Source organism: Panulirus ornatus, chromosome 24 (assembly GCF_036320965.1).
Source record: "Panulirus ornatus isolate Po-2019 chromosome 24, ASM3632096v1, whole genome shotgun sequence".
In the NCBI taxonomy this organism is placed as follows: Eukaryota; Metazoa; Arthropoda; class Malacostraca; order Decapoda; family Palinuridae; genus Panulirus; species Panulirus ornatus.
Window position 1 is genome coordinate 5,484,756 of NC_092247.1, and position 21,264 is coordinate 5,506,019.

General features: G+C 38.3%; 1 protein-coding gene across 10 annotated transcripts in view; it reads right to left on the reverse strand.

Annotated features, from left to right (window-relative positions):
• Nucleotides 1–274: 274 nt before the first annotated feature.
• Nucleotides 275–21,264, reverse strand: part of Cen (cerebellar degeneration-related protein 2-like) — a 264,778-nt gene continuing 243,788 nt past the window's right edge. For 8 of the 10 annotated variants that reach the window (XM_071677030.1, XM_071677026.1, XM_071677020.1 and 5 more), the window contains exons 3-10: nucleotides 18,031–18,143; nucleotides 14,433–14,581; nucleotides 13,687–13,855; nucleotides 12,533–12,559; nucleotides 11,760–11,906; nucleotides 10,264–10,383; nucleotides 9,609–9,758; nucleotides 275–3,405 (exon numbers count right to left, since the gene is read on the reverse strand). In XM_071677030.1, the coding sequence (XP_071533131.1) occupies nucleotides 1,783–3,405; nucleotides 9,609–9,758; nucleotides 10,264–10,383; nucleotides 11,760–11,906; nucleotides 12,533–12,559; nucleotides 13,687–13,855; nucleotides 14,433–14,581; nucleotides 18,031–18,143 (2,498 nt within the window). In that variant the 3' untranslated portion in view covers nucleotides 275–1,782. The remainder of the gene's footprint in view (nucleotides 3,406–9,608; nucleotides 9,759–10,263; nucleotides 10,384–11,759; nucleotides 11,907–12,532; nucleotides 12,560–13,686; nucleotides 13,856–14,432; nucleotides 14,582–18,030; nucleotides 18,144–21,264) is intronic. The other 2 variants (XM_071677028.1, XM_071677029.1) reach the window with 1 other exon arrangement.

The window sequence follows — 21,264 nt, forward strand, 5'->3', positions numbered from 1 at the left end:
GTCAGAGGAGTGCAGCTTGACAACCACTGAAGTGCTGGCTCACTACGCAGCCATTAGCCCTCCGATACCCAGGCAGGTAGCACTGGTACTACACCTCTCTGGTTACTGGCTGCCTACCAACTACTACCTACCAAAAGATCATATTGAGGTAATACTCTTGACTCTGTATATATCCTGCAGGCATTGCAACTATTCAAAATACAGGTCTCTGCATAGTATCCCCATTATATAATGCACACAAACATAAAATCTACATGGGATAATGAGATGAATCTTATCCATCACATATTTTACTATTTTCTGGTCCAGCTTCAAAGCTTACATTACAAGCTACCTGCACTGATAACCCAAGGCAAGCAAGGACACAACTATAATGGTTGTACAAATGTAGAGTAGGAAGCAGCTGGGCAATTAATCTCAGAACATGATCTGGCATTTTGCCTAGCATTGTCTAGAATGAAGGTACTCTGCACCTATATTTAGCCTCTACATTTCAAGCTTTCCTGAAATATGGATTAACATTACTGACTGACTTTTAATAATTACAGCATTCAATGATATTTTTCTATTTTATGATCACATTTTCAGCTTCATATTAAATATTTTCTCTTAACAAACATTTCAATAATGATTATTTCTAATTGCTAAATATATAATCTGCACATTACCAGAAATTCTTTTTCCACAAATACATTTAACATAATTACTTTATTTTTTTTTACTTCAATTCTTTACATTCATAAACGAAACTGCATATTTATTCAATATAAAGATTTTCTCTAACATGAAGACGGGCTAAGCAACTACCATTTGTGGACCATAAACAAAAACAGCATTAACTTTTTGCAGCTCCAACACAACAATCCTTTCAGCTTATGAGAAAACACTATACAGCAGTATAAACAACTTGATTATATACTGATATTTCTATAACAAAAAAGGATCCTTGTCAAACATGATGTTCAACTTTATGAAATGATCTGTCCATCTCAGTTTGGAGTATGATGATAAATGTTAAGAATATTACAGGAAAAACTAAGTGGAATGTAGTAATATTGCACTTAAAATAATCATATGATAATTTTCATAGGCTAAATACCAATTCTGTGACCATAAACTCTGAAAAAAATCCGTTACATAAATCAAATTAGACTAGAAATGAAAATGACAGCTCTCAAGTACAATACGATAAAATTTTCCTCACAAACTGCTTTTTCTGGGTAAATATTCTACTTGAAAACTGGATTATGAGATATAAAGAAATATGCAAAATTCTTGTGGGTATATAAAAATTCATCCTGCAATTTGGCACATGAAATGGGATAATGAGACATTATGGGGCCAAAAATTATACCTTAATACTGAAAAAAATTTGATTGGTTATCTCAAGTTATGTCCTGAAATCAAAATGCACAACCAGTAAAAGCAAACTGGAATCAGAGGAAAATGCTTCCAATATACAGTGTGGCGCCATTAACAATATTAACAAAATATGACATGAAAACAGGAAACTACAAGCTACTAAACTCTACTTGGCACACTAAGGGAAATAAATATATACCCAAAGAAATAATATTTTACAATGACTCGAGTGCACCGAAGTATGTACATTCATATTTACATAACACAAGAACTTGAGTAAAATAAAAGTATAACAAAAGTATATTTATTACCACATTATCCTTTGCCTAAAATTACATTTTAACATTTGATTACCTGTTGAATGCGTAACTGGCACTCCTTTTTCAAAAAAATTTCGCTTGTAGCTATGTATATTCTTCTTTAGTACCTACGATTGTAGAAGGATCTATTTATGGAGTTTTTAAGAGCTTCTGCATAGGTCATCTCAAGCTTTCTAAGCTTGGCAACTTCGACGGACGGGTAATTGATCTTGGGTGTGGTCGACTTTCCTCTTGATTCCGAGTCTGCAGTTTGCTGCTTTTGGTAGTCATGATGGGAATGCTGCCTTTGATCAGTATTGTCCAGATGCTGATATTTATTGTGCTGACTGTTATTGCTACGATCTCGATGCCTTCGTGATCTATGATGTTCACAGCGGACACGGGTACTGTACACAATTCTAGTCTTGTTAACCTCTCCTTCTGATTGTGAATGAAGAGAAGGGAAATCTTCCTGTTGTCTCTGTTGATGATGCTGATGTGAATCTCTTTCCTTTCTATGATGTCTATGACCTGACTGTCCATGTTGATGGGACTGATTCAAACTCTGGTTTCCATGTGTGTACTGATACTGTCCTTGATACTGTTGCTGCTGATATGAGTCAAGGCGGATACGATGATGACGGCGACGGCGCTTCTGTCTGCTGGATGGTCGCGAGCCACTTCCCAAATCTAAAGAATCAGGTCGAGGAGGCTTATGCATAATACGCTGATCCTCTACTGTATCTTGAGATTCCTTTTCTTGTAAATCTGGGTCTTCTGTTAAACTTACATTGGTGGTTTTAATCTCAGGCATTTGAGAAGATTTTAAAGCATTGTATTCTTTAGTAATTGTAACAATCTCTTTTTCCTCTTCTGATACTTTACACTTTTCAGGAGGTTGACCAGTTGTTGATTCTGAGATTTCTGCAGATGATGACTTGGATTCTTTACTTTCTGATGGGGAAACTGTAGGCCCCTCACCTACTTCTGAAGTACTACAATCCTCAGCTATGGTTGGGCTGATTTTGTTGCTAGGTGTTTTCCCTGTAGTGACTTCCTGTGCTTTAGGTGTCTTGGATAACTTGGGAGATTGATTCTGATTATCCTTTTCATCTACCGTCTTCTTTAAAACTGTAAATATTTCCTGGAAAAGTTTCTTGTACTCAGGAGCAGTTTGGAATCGTTTGTCACATGGATTAACCGGGGAGCTTAGGTCTAAACATTTTGAAGAAACAGTTGGTGTGGGTGTTAAGTCATCAAACACTTCACGATGTGGTGTATCTTCTTCAGTTTGTGTTGACTTGTTACTCAACCTACTCTCTCCATCAGAAAAACCAGACGATGATGTTTCCACTTCTGAGAATTCTTCCATATTACTTTTGGGACGACCAACAGAGGGTTTAAGGTCACAGGTGCAGGTATGGCATCGCTGACACTTTGTAGTGACAACAGGATCATGCATTGTATCAGTCATCACCAGGCTCATGGGCCCTGACATATCATCAACCCCTGGGTGAACAAGTCCCTCATGTCCTAGGTCTGTGTCCTGTGAGGCCTGTTGTTGCTGTTGCTGTTGGAGTTCTCTTGCTTCCAGCAGAGCTTCATACTTCTCAATTAAGATACGGTAAGAAGTGTCTAGCTCTGACAGTAAGGAGTTATGTGGAGCATCACTAGCTTCTGTCCCAGGGGATGTCCCACCAGATCCAATTCGACTCACAATTTGACCAACTGATGCCAAAGATTCCTGCAACAAAAAATCACTTTTATTAAAAATTCTTTTCTGTATTTCAAGTTTGATCACTGTTCCTGTTTTAGAGAGGTAGTGCCAGTAACAGATGAAGAAAGACTACATTTACTCAAATCCATTCTCTAGCTGTCATGTGCAATGAAAAAAATATTTTTATAAAAAATCATATGTATGTATTATCTCTTGTTTTTGTTCCCAAGAGTTGGCTGCTTGTGTACCCTGACTATTACTAAACCATGCAATACTTAGTGAGCTGCTGTGTCCCATGATTACTGTGTGGCTGTTCTGATAACTGTTCCTTTTCCTAAACCATGAAGATTTGAAACTCTCTACCCTCACATGTCTTTACTAATAACTATGACCTGGCACTTCTTACAAGACAGGTTATTTATTTTTTCCAAAATTTGTAAATACTTTTCATTATCAATTCTTTTTCCCTTTCGTTCTCTTTTTATTTCAATTATTGCTTGGCCTTGATGTGGCTTTTTGTTTGTGAAAGGAGGAAGAAAAAAATGTGTAAATATGTCTAAATAACAGTACCTTTTTGAATACAGTACATACAATAAATAATAGGATGAATGAATCATTCAGATATATGCCAGAGTTACCATAAACTAACAGAATACCTGTAGAAGACTTTTTTGTCTACAGAAGCACACATTCATCACCTTTAACCTACCTTCTATCAACATAAGAAATAGTCATGATAAGTAATGAGATCCATTATGTGCATATCTCTGGGAGAAAAAAACGGGGAGGGGGAGATCGCAAACACGTTTTCTATAAATCCAACGTGATTTAAAAAAGTAAACATCAGCAGCCCCTCTTGTCTTGGCAGATGGTGATATGAAGCACTACTTTCATTATGGAAATACAGTGTGTTCAGGCACTAGTTTGCATTACAATGATATCATTTATCCAAGAGCTGCCAGTGATCTGTGAACAATTAAACTTGCTTGTTACAAACATCGACCTTACCCACACGTGGACTGCTGGCATCCTTTCCACAAACATGCAATCTTTCCTTGTCACACATAACACTTGACAACACCTAACACAAAACTCATTCTTCATAACTCTAGATTTTCCTGCAGTGAGAGATATGCATTAGCCCTGCCTTTCAGCAAAATGGTAGGAACAACAGATAGCAATAGTAGGTGGGAACATTAGGCACAAGCATTTAGTAGAAACATTAGGTTGAAATAGTAGGTAAGGACATTAAGTGGGTGCATGAAGTAGAAGTATCTATCTATAACTCTGACACTTGTCCCCTCCTGGAACTCTCCTTCTACAGGGTCTCCATAATTAGTGAACTCCAGTCCTGCTTCTTAGCCTTTATACCTCTCCCTTAACAGGCAACTAGCAGAGGGCAAATCTCGTGCAAGTGTTTCCAGAGGCTCCTACCTAATGTTCCTACTGACTACTTCCACCTAAAGTGTCTAACAACATTCCAACCTACTACTTCTACCTGATGCTCCTATGAGGTAAAAGCAGTGGCTTGGAACATTAGGCAGGAACATTTGGTAGACACATTAGGTAAGCCTATTCATGTAACATGACCTTCTTAACACAAAACAACCCCAGTGGTTTCAATCAATAACCGTGAAAATGACCTCAGCACAAATATGCCAACTCATTGCCACCTTTTATAACTTCAATATGTAAGGAAGTAACACAAATAATTAGCTGCCCATCAGTTGGGAGTGAGCAGGCAGCATTGTGCCTCTGCTAAGAGAGCTTGATATACATCCAATAAAATGAAAAAGCAGAATTACAAAACAAGACACATCACAAATGACCCTCAACTGTGGGAAACCATTGGAATTAAAGTTTCAGGAAACTGATGAATCCTACTACCTAATCCCATCATTACAACACTGAACAAACCAGTTCATATGTCACTATATGCATAAAACACACATTTTAAGAGATAAAGATCTATGACACCATTAGAATTTAATATACATTTATCATTATGAAAGCCACAAGGGGATGCTTATTTGATTACACTCCTAGTATGATGTGTAGGTAACTATAGCTAATCTGAAGAGTCCTTTACATATAACCATGCAATATCAGTGTTACCACCAAAAGGAACAAAATAAAAAAGAGCCATAAGTTATGTAGTAAATCTGTTACTTTTAGTAGCCAGTGAAAAAAAATACTGCAGGCAATGAAGAGGGCTTGTATAATCTCACTAACTGTTCAGTTCTCTTGCCATACTGATTTGGCAACGGCAACACACGTACCTTCCACAAATATTTCATATGTGCTGTTATCCCTTTCTACAGTGTTATCAAATTTCCTCACTTATAAATTTACCTTTTCTTGACTTTGTGAAATATTTTTCCTTTTGTGTATACTTGTTGAATTAAATAATTTGTATATCCTAATGCAAGGAAACATCAAGTGCTTCACTTACAATATGATCAAATCAATAACAGAAATCTATCGGTAAAAGTTTTAGCAACACTTACAGAACTTCTAACTCTTGCAAGTGTGTAAAAGATGGGGAAAACTACACCTGCGTCATCCCACATTAAGCACAAGAAAAGAAATTCAAAATACAGAGAATGATAAATGGTAAAAATTTACAAGCATCTTTAGATTAGTTCACAATAAATAAACAAAAGACACAAAATTACAAAAAACAGCTTATGCACAGGGACGAACGCTAAAGTTTGAAGCCTAGCTCACGTGTTAAGAGATAATCATTAAAGTGTAATACCCTTCCCTACTCATCACAGCACAGAGCTTCAAATTTTCTTTCAAGATACTTCTGTCATGATATGTTTCAAATGCCAATCCAATGCCCATATCTACCTCAGCATATGTAATCAATATGATGGAGGAAAATCTACTTAAATGTTTGCCTTATGAGACCAAAGTTAGGGTAATACACTACTTTCTGAAATACAAGCATGCAGGAGTTGCACTCTCCAACTTCAGTCAAGCACCTACAAGGGAGTCACACACTGTCACTTACACATCTGCTAGAACTTCAGTAAATGGATACAAGATTTTCCCTTCGGGTGCCCAACTGAACAGTGGAAATGAGGTGTTGATGTTTGCTTCTGGGCTTGCCTGGGTACTCCTGAAAGGGTTTTATACCCAAACAATGAACGCAGAGGAAGTATCTCAATAAAATAAATAAGAAGAACGAGAATCACAAGAAGGCAGTCTATTCCATACGAAACCAAGCCCGTGAGGTGCACACCCTGATGAAAAGAGAGGAGTAACCAAACATAAATGGTGAATGACATATGATCAAATATGAGGAACCAACTAGAGCAAGTGGAGTGCAAGTTGGCTAGTAAGCTGCATGTGCTAAGCACAGTGACTTATTACTATTATTGATCAATCTACTTTATAATAACTAGGTTTTCTACACTGCTAGATTTTTGTCAATCATCCAAGTGGACAAAGATGAGAATTGTGAAAAAAAAAAGGTACAATTTGCAACTGAACCAGTGACAAGGTCTGTGCTACACATGTAAAGTATGTTACCCTTAATAAAGCTCTGAGTCACCTTACCTGAATATCTTCCATATTAATCCTAAGTATGGAGTTCAATGGATATAATATTGAATTCATTATCAAGTGCTTACTACTTAATAATTTTCAATTTTCATCCTAACCATGTTCCTTTTAGTAATGTCCAAATGAAGAAAGAACTTCTAGTTTTATACTTTCTTTTTTGCTAACGGCCAATTTTTCAACTTTGAAATTTTAAAAACTAATCACTTTTGAAAACTAATCAGTAATTGTTGCAGCATTTACTAAAAATGTTACCTGCTGCAAAATGAAACTGTTGCCACTTAGTAAACTTTAAACACATGAACAGGAAAAGACAAGTAAGGTTCGTCCTCAAAGACTCAGGCTGAGGGGTAAGAATGTGATTGTAACCAAGCTAACAAAATGGGAGAAACAGATGCTATGTTTGATGTGAAAAACCTGGTTATCAGCATTCAATTTAAAGTTTCTAAGTTGTGACCAAGTTGAAAGCTAAACTGTGACTTTTGAAAATGGATGATTGATATATGGATGGAGGGATGGACGAATAGATTGTTGATGATGGTAGACAAAGCAATCCTTACGTAACTACCTACCTGCACTGTAAGGGCAGAAGGTTTTACCCTTATGGGCACCACCTCTTGAACCATCTCTATTAACATAAAAATTTTCAAACTTTTGTAAGTTGTCCTCATTCAGTTTATCGCAATCATTCATTGCCTTTATACTCATATCATGTAAGTAGTTCCTTACATTCTTTCTCACAACTTATCTTTATACTTTCAATTTAAGATCTCTGCTTGCTCTTTCCATGCATCTTTTGAAAAAATATCAACTCTATATCATCAGGCTATTTCAAGAACTTAAAAGCCTGAAATCAAGTCACTCTCTCACTTGGTATGGTGGATATGTTTAAGGCCTCTAGCTCTTCCTTGTAACTCAACTCTCTTAATTCTGGTTATAGATATAGCTTCCATGCTATGCAGACAACACGAACAGAAGGAAGTGGGGAGGAGACAGGAAAGAACCCTAAGGAAAACTGCAGGTGTGAAGGAAAGAGGGTGAAGTTGGTCTAGTAAGAATTACAAGAATGGACTTAATATCCAAATAAAAAATCTAGAATTCAACCAAAAAACAACTGAGGATATCTCTAATTTGCTTTAGTATATGAGCTGTCAAACTGAGATTTTTTTTTTCTTTTTTTTTGCTTTGTCGCTGTCTCCCGCGTTTGCGAGGTAGTGCAAGGAAACAGACGAAAGAAATGGCCCAACCCACCCTCATACACATGTATATACATACGTCCACACACGCAAATATACATACCTACACAGCTTTCCATGGTTTACCTCAGACGCTTCAAATATTCCCAGTTGTCTTGGAAAAGCTTGCTGTCCCTTTAAAAACTGCCACTGATGTATTTTGATATCAAACTGATTCGAGAGTGAAATCCAAATTAAGGTAAGCAAAGTGAATACAGCTCTAAAGAATTTTCCTTGGATGGAGCACATGGAGACTTCCCAGGAGATTATTCCCTTAATATGTGTTAGCAATCCTACTTTCAGAAAGACCCTTCAAAATAAAACATTCCTATCTTGGGAAAATATAAATAATAAAAATCAGCAAAGGAAGGGAAGTTAATTTATACATTGTGACGCAACCTTTTCTTTGGATTCACAATTCTATCAATAGAACATGGAAAGGAAACTAAAACCTTACACATTTCTTATAGATACTTTTTATATGTTAGTAGATGAACACTTTAGCCAGTAGTGACTTTATCTTTGAATGACAACACAAGAGAAAAAAACTTTCAGAAACCAGAGCTGCTCATTTCTATTTTTGTTAAAATGCAATCAAGAAATTCTCAGTTTCTTTCATTCTTGGAAAATATAAGGAGGATAAATAATCAGAGATTACCTGAATTCCAACATTCAACCTATTTCCATGGTACTCTGAGTTACCACTTCCCTAACTTGAAACTGTAAATCTTTCCTGACTCATTAAAACACTATTACATGTCCGTCTTACCCATAAGTTTATATTGCTACCATCATATTAACCTTATATATGTCACAAATGGTAACCTTAGCCATGCACTTGATATTATGTAGGAAGTATAAAAACGTAGGTGTTATCAAGAATCCACTTGTTTCCGTTATATCATCTGAAAAGTCACATTTGAGGAGGCCATATCATACTTTATACTTTAAATGAATATACAACCTTTGGCTGTAGGAACCTTTAGAAAGGTCCTGGAAAAAACAGGACTCATAAAAATTGGCCTGGGCTATTTATGAAATACAAAAACTCACTTTTTAGAATTGTAATAAGCCTAGGATAAAAGACATTTGAATAAGCAAGTGTGGTCCTAGAGTAAATGTTAACTCTGAACTGAGCTATTCCTCAAAATTTCAACTACACACATTGGGTGGGCAATCATTCTTAGTGCATACTCCCTAAAATGGCTATGAAGTCATAAAATTGCACATACAATACACATTTCAACTTTAGCATTAGTTGAACTTGAGCTTTACCACTACTTAGCCATTTGTAATTCTTTCTTAGTCTATGTTTGCACCTTTTTCTCATACGAGGTTGTGGCAGAATATCTTCATTTCATCAAGCATCCCCCCAATTCTAATTACCCTGCCTTCCATCCTACAACATCCCCTGACAGAAAGACTCACCTGGCTACCCCATGCATAACCTCCATTTTTGAGTTTAATGAGAGCACATTCGCCATGGATACTTTCAATTGAGGCATCAGTATCTTCAATACTATCTTGGAGGTCATAAAGAGTTGGATTACTAGCCATCTCATCCACTTGACCAAGACACTGTGGAGAAAAAGGAGTTAATCAATACATTTTCAAAAATTGTATTAAAAAATACATTACATTAACTTGGGAAAAAATATTCCAATTATGCATTGTGGCAAAACAGTTTTAACTAACAATAAGGAAATACATAAGTTTCATACAAGGTTTAGTGCTCAGATGAAAGAGTTAAACTTAGGAAGTGCAAGTTTATCCCATTGACATTCATTCACATTTCATTCTTTTGAAAAAAAATCATTATGATATCATAAAAGTCAATGTATGAAGTTGTGATGATGCCTAGAGAGATAATATCAATAGGTAAGCTTACTTCCAGCTAGTGTTTAAGTGTGTGTGTGTGTGTGTGTGTGTGTGTGTGTGTGTATCAGCACTATGAACTGCTTTTACAGCAAGATACCATAATTTACAAATGATAAAACAAAACCATATGATTTCTTAAACTGTTATATACACAATTCTACAGTTAAAGTGAATTACAATCAATCTTAAAATATATGAAACTAACCTTGCGACACAGTCTTCCAGATGAAGCATCATCAAGAGATGCCAGTTCCTCATCAAATGTTCGCACTGTAATTTCCTTTTCATGTAATACTGCCAGCTGGTCTTGAAGTACGGCATTCTCCTGTAAAGCACCATCCAAATTAATACATTTCAAGAACTTTTGTACACCTTCAGAAATGGATGTGTTATATAGGCAACCTGAAATACGCCATGTTCATTTTGAAATCATCCTGCTTGCTTGTCTATATTGTTAAGATCTAAATCTATTCTGTTTTTCCCAGACACTTTATTTACTCAAGGAAAAAGAATCTTTAAAAAGAAGGACCACAGGCTGGTTTTATCACGTTTATATACCAACTTGATAAGAAGATCATTCTAAAGCCAAGTAAGTTCTAGTCTCTTAATTTCCAAGAGAAGCTAGAATGAATTTCCCATAACCATGTTACACTAAGTAAAGGGTCCATTTGTTAACTTCAAATTTCTAAGGGTTACTGAAGGCAGCCCCTGACTCTGTACTTAAAAAATAAAATAATAATGATGACAATGAAGGGACTTCTTTCAGCAGTATGAGAGCCTTTTGTCTTTAATGAATTCCTAAAAGACCTTAAATAAAACCAACCAACAAAGTTTCTTTTGGATTGTGTGATGTTATTAGCATATTGGGTATTCATAAACTATCATGGCTTCCCCTCTCTCCCTGATCTCTGAAAATCTGTTGCTTTGAAGAGCCTGGTTAACCTTACTAGCAGAGACTTCCTCAACTCTAAATCCATGTGGATCATATCAACAAAGAAAAGGATTTACAGAAAGACAAATGCAAAAGCTCTACCTGCTTCACTTTCCTAAGAGATGCTACAGCTTCCATCTTGCACTCCACTCAACATAGAAGGCTAAGAACTTCCTTAAAGGAGTTTTAAAATTGTTTACTAGCATGCCAAAATCTCTGAATTAATCTCAGCAGAATGCTCTTAATGGCATGGAATTTTCATAACCACTAATGTACTCGTCAATTCAACAGACAATAATTATGTGTAACAAAGGCATTCACATTCAACAATTGTATGGCCTAGTGTCTTTTACCAGCTTTCTTGTTTGACAAGCTAGCTTTATCTCTTTTAAAATACTAAAGACAGCATATTCACATTTGTCTATGTTTTCCTTTGGAGTTTGTTGAAAGACCATACTGCCAAAAAAATACATTCCTATAAGCTGCTTAGGCAGTACTCCTTACACCAGGCTTCATGTGCAACAGGTAAATGTTTCATGATGCCCGACATAACTATACAGTGTAAAGGAAAGGGGAGTAGAGTTGAGCTTAAGGATTAGAGGAATAAATATCTATATTATAGTCGTTAAGCATCAGAAATCAGAATAATAAATTAGTTATACTACATGAAAGACAAGATATCAGCTTAATAATAAGTTATAATACAAGAAATACCAGATTTAGGAATAGTATGTGAATTACAAAAACGAAAAGATAAGTTGAAACCTTACCTGAGACATGCATGCCATCTGAATCTCCAGCTCCTCTCTCTTTCGAACTTCCCCAGCCATCTCATTTTGGCAAGCCTTCAGCCTCTCCTCTAGCTCCTCTATCCTAGTCCGAGCTTCCAGATCCTCATTGGCTCGTTCTTCAGAATTCTAATTCAAATCAAAACCAAATTACAGATCAGTAAGTAATGAGTATTTCAAATGGCTCATTTTGTTACCTCAAAAGCCAACAACTTTACCTGCCTTCTTGGGAAACAGCAGTAAAAAGAAAATCTAAAAGAACTTTGGGATAAAGTTTTAATATCTATTTGTCTGATTATAACCTTACGTTTTACTGCAAGGACCTTAAAGAATTAGCTTCATAAAAGGTTTACAGATCACAGTTCTCACACACTTTCAAAAAGATTTTGAAATGGTCTGCATAAATAAAAACCTTATCATATTTGGGATAAGAAGCAGGTTGGACTGGGAAAAACATGCTTGCCATCCTATGCTATCACTTGTATATCATGAAAGGTAGTTTTATCCATGATCTTGAAAACTTGCATGACGTATGTAATCAGCACACAGATATTAAAGAAAAATTTATGACAAATTGATAATTCGAAAGTAAAATTTTCTATGTAAAACAAGTACCACAATGTCACAGAAGACAACATAGCTAAGAAAATACAGGGAACCTAATCAATACTTTCATCTTTAGCTATCTAAAGGATGTGAGATGGGTTAGCTAAAGGAGAGGGTGAATGGAAAAAAATACTGCTGAAAAGTTTTACCTGGGTTTCACTATCCTGATCCTCCTCCTTAACGCAGATATCAAAGACAAGGGGAAGGTCTTCATATTAACATTAAAACTTTTTTAATTCAGAGTTTTACCTCAGAATATACCAAAAATTAACAAGAAAAGGGGTAAATTGTTATATAATTCCTTGTGACAAAAGTAGTTCTAGATGATTTTTACCATAAATATACAGAGTTCTAATATTTGAAGGAACAATATCTTGTGGATGTCACAACTACATCAGGTTTACGATGGATTACATAAAATGTTCTGCTGCACAATAATTTCCAATATTTGTTGCCCTGCAAATTTCTGATAAAGGGTGAACAGAATTAGGCTGGCTTATTGTTGAACTTGGATGATTCACTATAGGATGTATAAAGGAAATGTCCCTTTTCCAAATGATGGTTTGATTTTCTAACCATGAGGGTCTGCAAAACAACATCAATCTCCACATTCCATAAAACATTTTCTGTGTCCTCTTGCTTTCTTATTTCTTATGTTTCTTTACTTCCACACACCTTTTGACCTTTTGCGTACACTCTATTTGCTCTAACAACACCTGTCTTTTCATGTCTTTACTTCTTAGTGCAAGCAGGCAGCAAGTGCTTCACTAGTTATAGTCACACAATATAAAAAATTCTTCTTTAAACGATCTTGAAACTTGCTGGTGTCAACAGGAAAATCACATTGTTATATTGTACAAGCACAGACTTCCCTAATTCTAAAGCATTCTGGTCACCCTTATAAGTCCTTGATTTCTAGATCCCTTTCTGACTCACAGAGACAAGTCATTTGTAAAGGAAGGGTGTGAAGTCTTGAAGGTTTTCAAAACAAAACTTAAAAAAACATTTCTTGTGGATGCAGATACAACTAAAATAACCACACTTAACCTAACAGAGGAAACTGTGAGACTAATAAATGAAAAAAGATTTACATGACGCAAATAATGAAACAGTAAAAACTTTAGTAGTTGGGCATTTCTTGTGTTTTCCTTTTGGATGATAAAGAACAAAGGTAGGAACCTATCTGAGAGATTTCTCCTCAAAAGTTTAAGGACTTATATATTCCCTTAAAGTTTTACCACAATACAGTACCTCACAAATGCAATATGGAAAACACATAATCTGAGGTAATATATTTCCTTACCTGCGTGGCATTCTCACATGAATGAGACCGGCGGAAATTCTGTTCCTCAAGGATGATGGAGCGTCGCTTGTTTCTTCCACGTTGCTGCTGAGCTCCAGCACGTGCTTCCTCCAGGTTCTTTTGTAGCTCATCACAGCGAGTTTCAAGGGACTCCAAGTTACCACACAGTCTAAGAATAAGTGCATATTATTAGGTTGACAATGGATGCGATGAAAAAGAAAAGAGACTAAAAGCATCAACTTCATGTATGTACTGAGCATACATAATTTGAATGGCTGTATAATACAACAAAAAAGTTAAAGAGGTTGGGCCTCATGAATGCAAGGCTGCACTGCACTAATAGGTAATTACACATCTAGGATTCAAGGATTTAGACTACTGAAGTGGGCTGTCTTTCAGATGCATGAGGTGTCACCTTGATGGGATGGAAAAGGTGATGGTGAATTCCAAAGGAAATGTGGGGTGATAAAGAAAAAGGTATGGGCGTTGTCACAGTGATTTAAAAGCAATACAGAATTGTACCCTTAAGTGGTTTGGTAGTGAAGATGCATAAACAAAATACAGAGAAATGTGGCAAAGATTAAAAAGTCAGGACAAGACTGTCATTAGCATGAGGGAGTGCATTGGGCTGATGACCTAAGGAGGTGTGAAAGGGATGGAGAATACTAAGGGTGTGTGATTGCACAAAACAATGCAGAGACTTTTCTGCTGAAGCTTGAAGACTATATTTCCCTCTTTCTACTTACGTCTTTATTTTTTTCTTATCTGATGCACCCTCAGCGGTGAGCCTTTGATTGTTCTTCTCCAGTTCCTGTATGGAAATCTCCAGCTGTTCATAGATGCGAAGGCGGGAGTCATTCACTTCTCTCAGGGCAGCAGTTTGCTTGCTCAAATACTGTGTAGAAGACAAATAATGATTAGAAATATGATATTAGTTCTCTCCCCATATACTACTTATATTTCTCTGTATTTACTGATAAATAAAAACATCAGCGTACATAATTTTTCCATGCATCAAAGTTGATCTCTGTACTGGCCAAAGATTTAATTTTCATATTAATCTGAAAATATGCACACTTCTACAGCAGTTTAATTCATCTAATAAAATCCACAAGTGTACAACAAAAAGCAAAAAACAGATTTTACAGCCGTACATAAACAAAGATATTTTTTTTCTTCAACTACACCAGACCCTATCAATTGAGTCAAACATAAGCAACATCCTCAATTTCAAGATATAAGTGAATTTCAAGAACCTGATACAGTAATTATTGTTTTTAATTTTATCACATAAGGCATCCTCAAGTTAACTCTCCCACACTTGACTCCAACCATCACCAAGACTACGTCTCTCTTTAGACAATAGGTGATGTGATCCTACTTGCTAATCATCCTGCAATGGTAGATTTAAGTTTCCTATGTTTCATAATTCCATGTGCAGTCTGGACATGCCTGGAGAGGCTCGCTCCAAGAAGAGATGGGGGAGGGGGTTAATGTCGCGCTGAACTGGAATCGGTGGAAGCAAAAGGCCATTTACAGTGAGCCAAAACCTGGATGGATCTACGAGTGATTGCATGACCACAATGTCATATGATCTCCCACTTCAAAGGAAGATGCATCATGGGATGGACATTTCCCTTTCCCAAGGCACATCTTGTGAATTCCAAATGCCATTACAGGGTACTCTTAACATATTACAGGATACAGGTGCAGTATCAATAAATCGAACCTCTGAAATTATCGGAGATCAGAGTGACGACATAAGCAACTGTACTACGGTGAGATGGTGCTTAAGAGACCTGATGCAGACCTACATGTGGTCTGTCCAGACGACAGTGATGAAAAACCAAAACCAATTCAAGCCATTCCTGTGTCCAGTTCATATACTTGAAGGCAAACAGCCTACACTACTTACAAACATTCTTAATCGTGCTTTTTTTTTTTTTTTTTACAGATTCAGGGATTAATTAGTATTCCTTCTACACTTTAATCTTTCCATTTACAAGACTTGATAACTGCCGCTGTCCCTGACCTGGGCAGAGTTGGAGGAACCACACTTCTGTGCAAAGTCATGCATCTCATCTGTGCATAATCCATTCTGAGGAGTAACTGCAGCTTAAGTATGATACAATCACTGTCAGACATGCTTGGTGAACTCCAATCCTGTAGTTTTAAGCTTAATTTTACACATTACTTTGACCTAAGATACGTAGGGTCTACACCCGTTATGTGTTTCAGCAGAGGAAAGCGGGTCATCTATTCAGTCACATTCCCCTAGCTTCACTTGCCCGACACACACTCACACATACCACTCCTTCCCCCTACATTGGCACATCAGATCTGATCACAGTATTGATTCACTGAGATACCTTGCTACAGTGACAGTCGTGAATATCAAATTAAAAGATAATGAAAAAAAAAAAATGTGTTGACTGTCACTGCAGAGTGAAAATCAGGCCCACAACACCACTTCCTGTGGTCAGCCAGACATGAAAGTGGTGACCGTGATGGATTTAATACTGCATTGTGAGAGATGCTCAACGTGTGTACCAGTTTTATAAATTGCAACTCATCATAAAAAGCAAATTGCAATCTAAAAGTTTCCTTTTAACGTGTAATAGTTCACCTCAACCAGTGTAAATGATTAGCCATCATACAGTGTTGTGTTCTAAAGTTAGTGTTAAAGCTCTGTGGTATGTTCAGCGTGGGTGACTTATTACCTTTGATAGAACGTGCATTGTATTTATAGTAATCTAGTTTATAACAGAACATCCGGTGTAACTAGCGTATGTATAAATTGTGTAGGTGTGAGTTGTTCCTGAAGACATACTAGGTCACAGGCTCAGGTTAATGTACATCTACCATGGTCTACCTCAACTAGCTGGTACATACCCAAGGCCAGCGACCTATAGTAACAAGGGAACCTTTTCTAGGTGCGTATCTGTGCGGGAGGGACGGGAGCTGATCACAGGAGCCACTCAAGTGTAGACTTGAGATGGTCGGCTCTTACTTAATCACTGTAGTTTCATAAAAAAAAAAAATAGATACAATCCATGCGATGGAAATCTTTAATATCAACCTGCTGGGGATGTGATCGTCCTCCAGTGATTTTGAATCAATAATGCACATCAATGCTTTGCTGGGTAATGGATGCTTGGCATCTTATTTCTATCCATCATAGGAGTCTCCCCACTTATTCCTGCCTGAAAATCGTGTTGCGGGGGGATAAAGTGTCAAATTCTCTCTCTCTCTCTCTCTCTCTCTCTCTCTCTCTCTCTCTCTCTCTCTCTCTCTCTCTCTCTCTCTCTCAGTCTACATACAGTCTTTTCTTTAAGACAGATGTGTGAGATGACGTGGCGTGACGTGAGGGAGTATTCGTGACGAGTCAGGCTGTGCATGCGAGGCAGAGTTCGTGACAGGCTAAAGGACGTGAGATAAGAGTGCGTGAGAGTGTGAGGTAGAGTTCGCGACAGGTCAGAGTGTGAGGGTTAAGAATTCGTTTCCGCGGATGCTAGTGTGGGCTAGTAGGCCGCTGGGCACATCTTTTTAGCTTCTCTAATCTGTTCTATTCATACTCTCATGAGGATCCGATTTAACATGAGGGGCTTATGGGGAAGTGAACTGACACTTCGATGAGAAGCTTATGAGGGAATTAACTAATATCTGTAGCTTATGAGGATGCGAATTGATATGTGAACCTTACATGGATGTGGACTAATACAAAAGGCTTATAAGGACGTGAAGCAGTATGCCGTGCTTCCATGGAAGTGAATATGAGAGGCTTATGAGATAGTTCAATAATGAAGCAGTGAATACGTTAGTCCAGTAAAGAAACATCATGTAGACAGAACCAATCATGAGTTATGATCGAAGGAAAGTATCAAGTAAACAAGACTACGAGTAATGTGAATGAAAAAAATATATGCTCGTCTGTGTACCGTACACAGGAGTGATGTAAACAAAAAAAATGTGGGTATTTGACTTAACCAAGGACGTGAAGGAAACGTCCAAGGCGATAATGTAGTCTCTTCAGATAATACAATACGCTAATCAATTACGTACATGTGACATAGTGACTAGAGAAGTACGTCAAACATGACCATATGATTTCTTAACATGCACTAGACACATTGGATAACGTGGTCTTTGACCTGACCAATGATAGGGTTAGGTCAGAAGACCCATGGTAGCATACACATGGGTCGATCCTTCATGCCCAATGGGTTTAAACAGAGCAAATAAATGATAGATAAAAAAAAAAAAAACTCTCAGAAGGTGTTCAGTCGTGAGAGAAGCTGGTCAGGGAAAGTGTGTATTTGGGGGTTCAAGAACGATACGGGGTACCTCAATCTCTTGGAGCTGGTCCTCGATGACGGCGTGTTGGTGCTTGATGTTGGCCTCCAGCTCCCGGTTCCTCTCCAGCAGCGTCTTCCCCAACTCCGCCGCCAGCTGCAGGTCTGCAGGAGGAAGAAGATTTTTCGCCGTTAATGAGGGAATCTCTAATGAGGCGTCTCTTACTAGTGTGGAGTAATAACAATGAGTGCTCCTCAGTGAGGGCTTTGCGTAGTTCCTTGAGCTCGACGGGACGACCCCTGCGTACAACTGACTCTTAAGGGTTGGGGGTTAAAGACCAGGGCTATCTTACACAAGGGTCGTACCGTCCTGCTCATGGGTCGTACCTCAGCGCTGAAGACAAAATTGTCGAACATTCTCGTCTTGAACACCAACGTTTCTATTTTTCCAGACATAATAATATGACATTATTAACAAAATCGTGGGTATTCAAGAGATCCAATTCCAGACTTAAATAGTTAAGCTCAGTCTCTTTTTAAGCTCAGCCCCCCGGAACCGTTCAACGTACATAAAACGTATAACCCGTTCGTTAAATTGCACTATCACGTTCAATTAAAGCTTGAATATGACTCATGTTACGGTCTCCGGATTAAGTATTAGATAGAAGAGAAAAACAATTTCAACAAGACAGAATAAATGAACTGAGAAGACACGACTCAGACAATTTCCGGAGGGTATTTTTACAAAGTACTTCTGTGGATATTTAAATTCACAGGAAGCTGTAAATTATCATGTGGGGGAGGAGTAAAAAAAAAAAAAATCCATCTAATTACGCAATGAATGTGTATGATTAACGACGAACGCGGTATTTACTTATTATATAAAAAAATTCTTAATACATCTTACGCTAAACCCTACTTTTTTTTTTCCTCTGGATAATTAGCGTAATCTTATCTTAATGAACATGTGAACGGCCATAAAGCGAATTAGCTCTGAAGGTGACATGAGCCACGGGAGAACACAAGGGCGGTCCAGGTAACGGACATGGGAGACAGCGGTCTCCCGCTCTCGCATCCTCAACACAGAGACTTTGCCTTCCCATGGTGGCACCTGCCCTGGGGGTCATGGGGGGGGGACAGACTACCTGGGGCCATGTTGCCTAGGGAGGCACCCCCCCCCTCAAAGAGAGAGAGAGAGAGAGAGAGAGAGAGAGAGAGAGAGAGAGAGAGAGAGAGAGAGAGAGAGAGAGAGAGTAAAGATAAAAAAATATCTCATTTCAAGAGGTCTAAGGTACCTCGACTCCAGGATACAAAGTGACACTGACGGGTACATGCGAAAAGAAAACAATATTACAGGATTTTTAAGGAATTACATACACGAACAAGCAGCGTGTAAAGTAAAGCAACGCTGTGCCGTTAACAGCTCCTGGTGTTGTTATACTGTCGTTAATAACTCCTTGTGTTGTTATACTGTCGTTAATAACTCCTAGTGTTGTTATACTGTCAACGTTCCACTTAAATTCTCCACTTTTAAAACATCTGGTGTCAACAAAGCTTTCAAGGAAATGTTACACAACGGAGCCTTCTAAATAAGACGTTAAAATTGTTTTTAAAAGTTAAATTCCACGAAAATAGAATGTAATACATTACACATTCGATCTAAAATGCGAAAGATTAGAAACATGAATAATAAATAATTAATCGTTTACTTCCTTACCATGATTACAAGTCCCTAATTTGTTCAACTGAGGCTACATTCAACCCACTGACTGTGGCAATGCTTGTGAAGTAACTGCAGGAAATCTCATTCGCTGAAATATTACTAAATTCACCGTTAAGACTCGTTCTCAGTCGTAACCTAATTATCACACATCGGGTTAGTATAAATCAAACTCATCTGACTACCAACGAGACGTTGGCTTGACGCAAGAGACAGCTTAAAAGTACAGGCGACAGGACAGCGCGTTCGCGCCTATCTTCAGCACAGCCATCCGGTTCAACTAGGCTGTGGAAAACACGACGAGGAGAGATAGGGTGGAGGGAGGCGAGGGTGAGAGGCGGGTGGGCGGTGAGAATGGGGCTACAGGTATGAGGATGGGGGTTAAAGGTGAGGGGTGAAAGGAGGGTGAGTGGTGAGAGGGAACTGAAGGGGTGGTGGTGGTGGTGAAAGGGAGTGAAGGACAACAAGGCAGAGAGAGAATAAATGTTGGGAGCTAGGAAGAGTTTAGAACGAACGAAGGAGGGAGGGAGAGAGAGATAGAGAGGGAAAAGGGAATAAGAGTAGCAAGGGGGAGGAGGTGTATGATAAGAGGGTGGAAGACATGTAGTAGATGGATTAAAAGGACGTTAGGAGCTCGGCTGATATACTGGATTATGAGCAGCCAAAGGTGGGGTTTGTGGGGGTAGCCAGGCAAGCACGGAGTTGCCTCACCCAACAGCTGGTGGACCCGTTCTGGGGCAACGAATCACTGGCCTGAATCCAGAGGGGAGGGAGGGCATGTCTGCTGGTGCTAGGTATGGGGGTACTCGGAGGATACATGCCTCCGGGTTCATGACCACAACCTTGTGGCGCGGGGTGGGTGGGTGATGCCGCCGACTGACGCCATCGCCTCCCTCCCTCCACTCCACCGCCAGCTGATAGCCTAACCGACGTCGGCCATCATGGCAAAAATCATCTATGCCAATTTTCCATCCTAATACCAGCTTTAGAAAGAAGGTTTTTACGCGAGACGTGTTCTGAAATTTAAAGCCAAAGGGCCTGACTGCCAGCCACTCAATGCTCCCGTAACGACAGCGAACTGCATAAAAAAAAAACCAGCCTTAAATCAACAATTTTAAATTCATTTCTCCCTCCGTCCGGGCTCCGGGGATTGTGTGTCCCCCCTGTCGGTGGGTCTGCGGGCCCCGTACCACCACATGCACGTCTCAGGTCTTCCCCCTGCCGCCGGCAGCGGCTGATTCATCGTCGGCAGCCGTGCTCAACGCGCCAGCCGCACACAAGACGATTATACGAAGTTCACACACACACACAAAACAAAGGAAAAAACAAAAGCCACTCGCAGACCCCGTGTGGGAAGATGATCATAAGGTCAGATATTCCGGATGTGATTAGATTACATTACGGTGTTTATATTCCGGTCGACTCGTTCACCTTATGCGAGTAATGATGCATTATCTCGGAGTTTCGGATACTATTAACAAGATAAAGTGACATTTCACGAGTATGCTTAAACCTACTAATGTATAAATGATTATTTTTTTTCTCCAATGTTATGGCGTTCATACT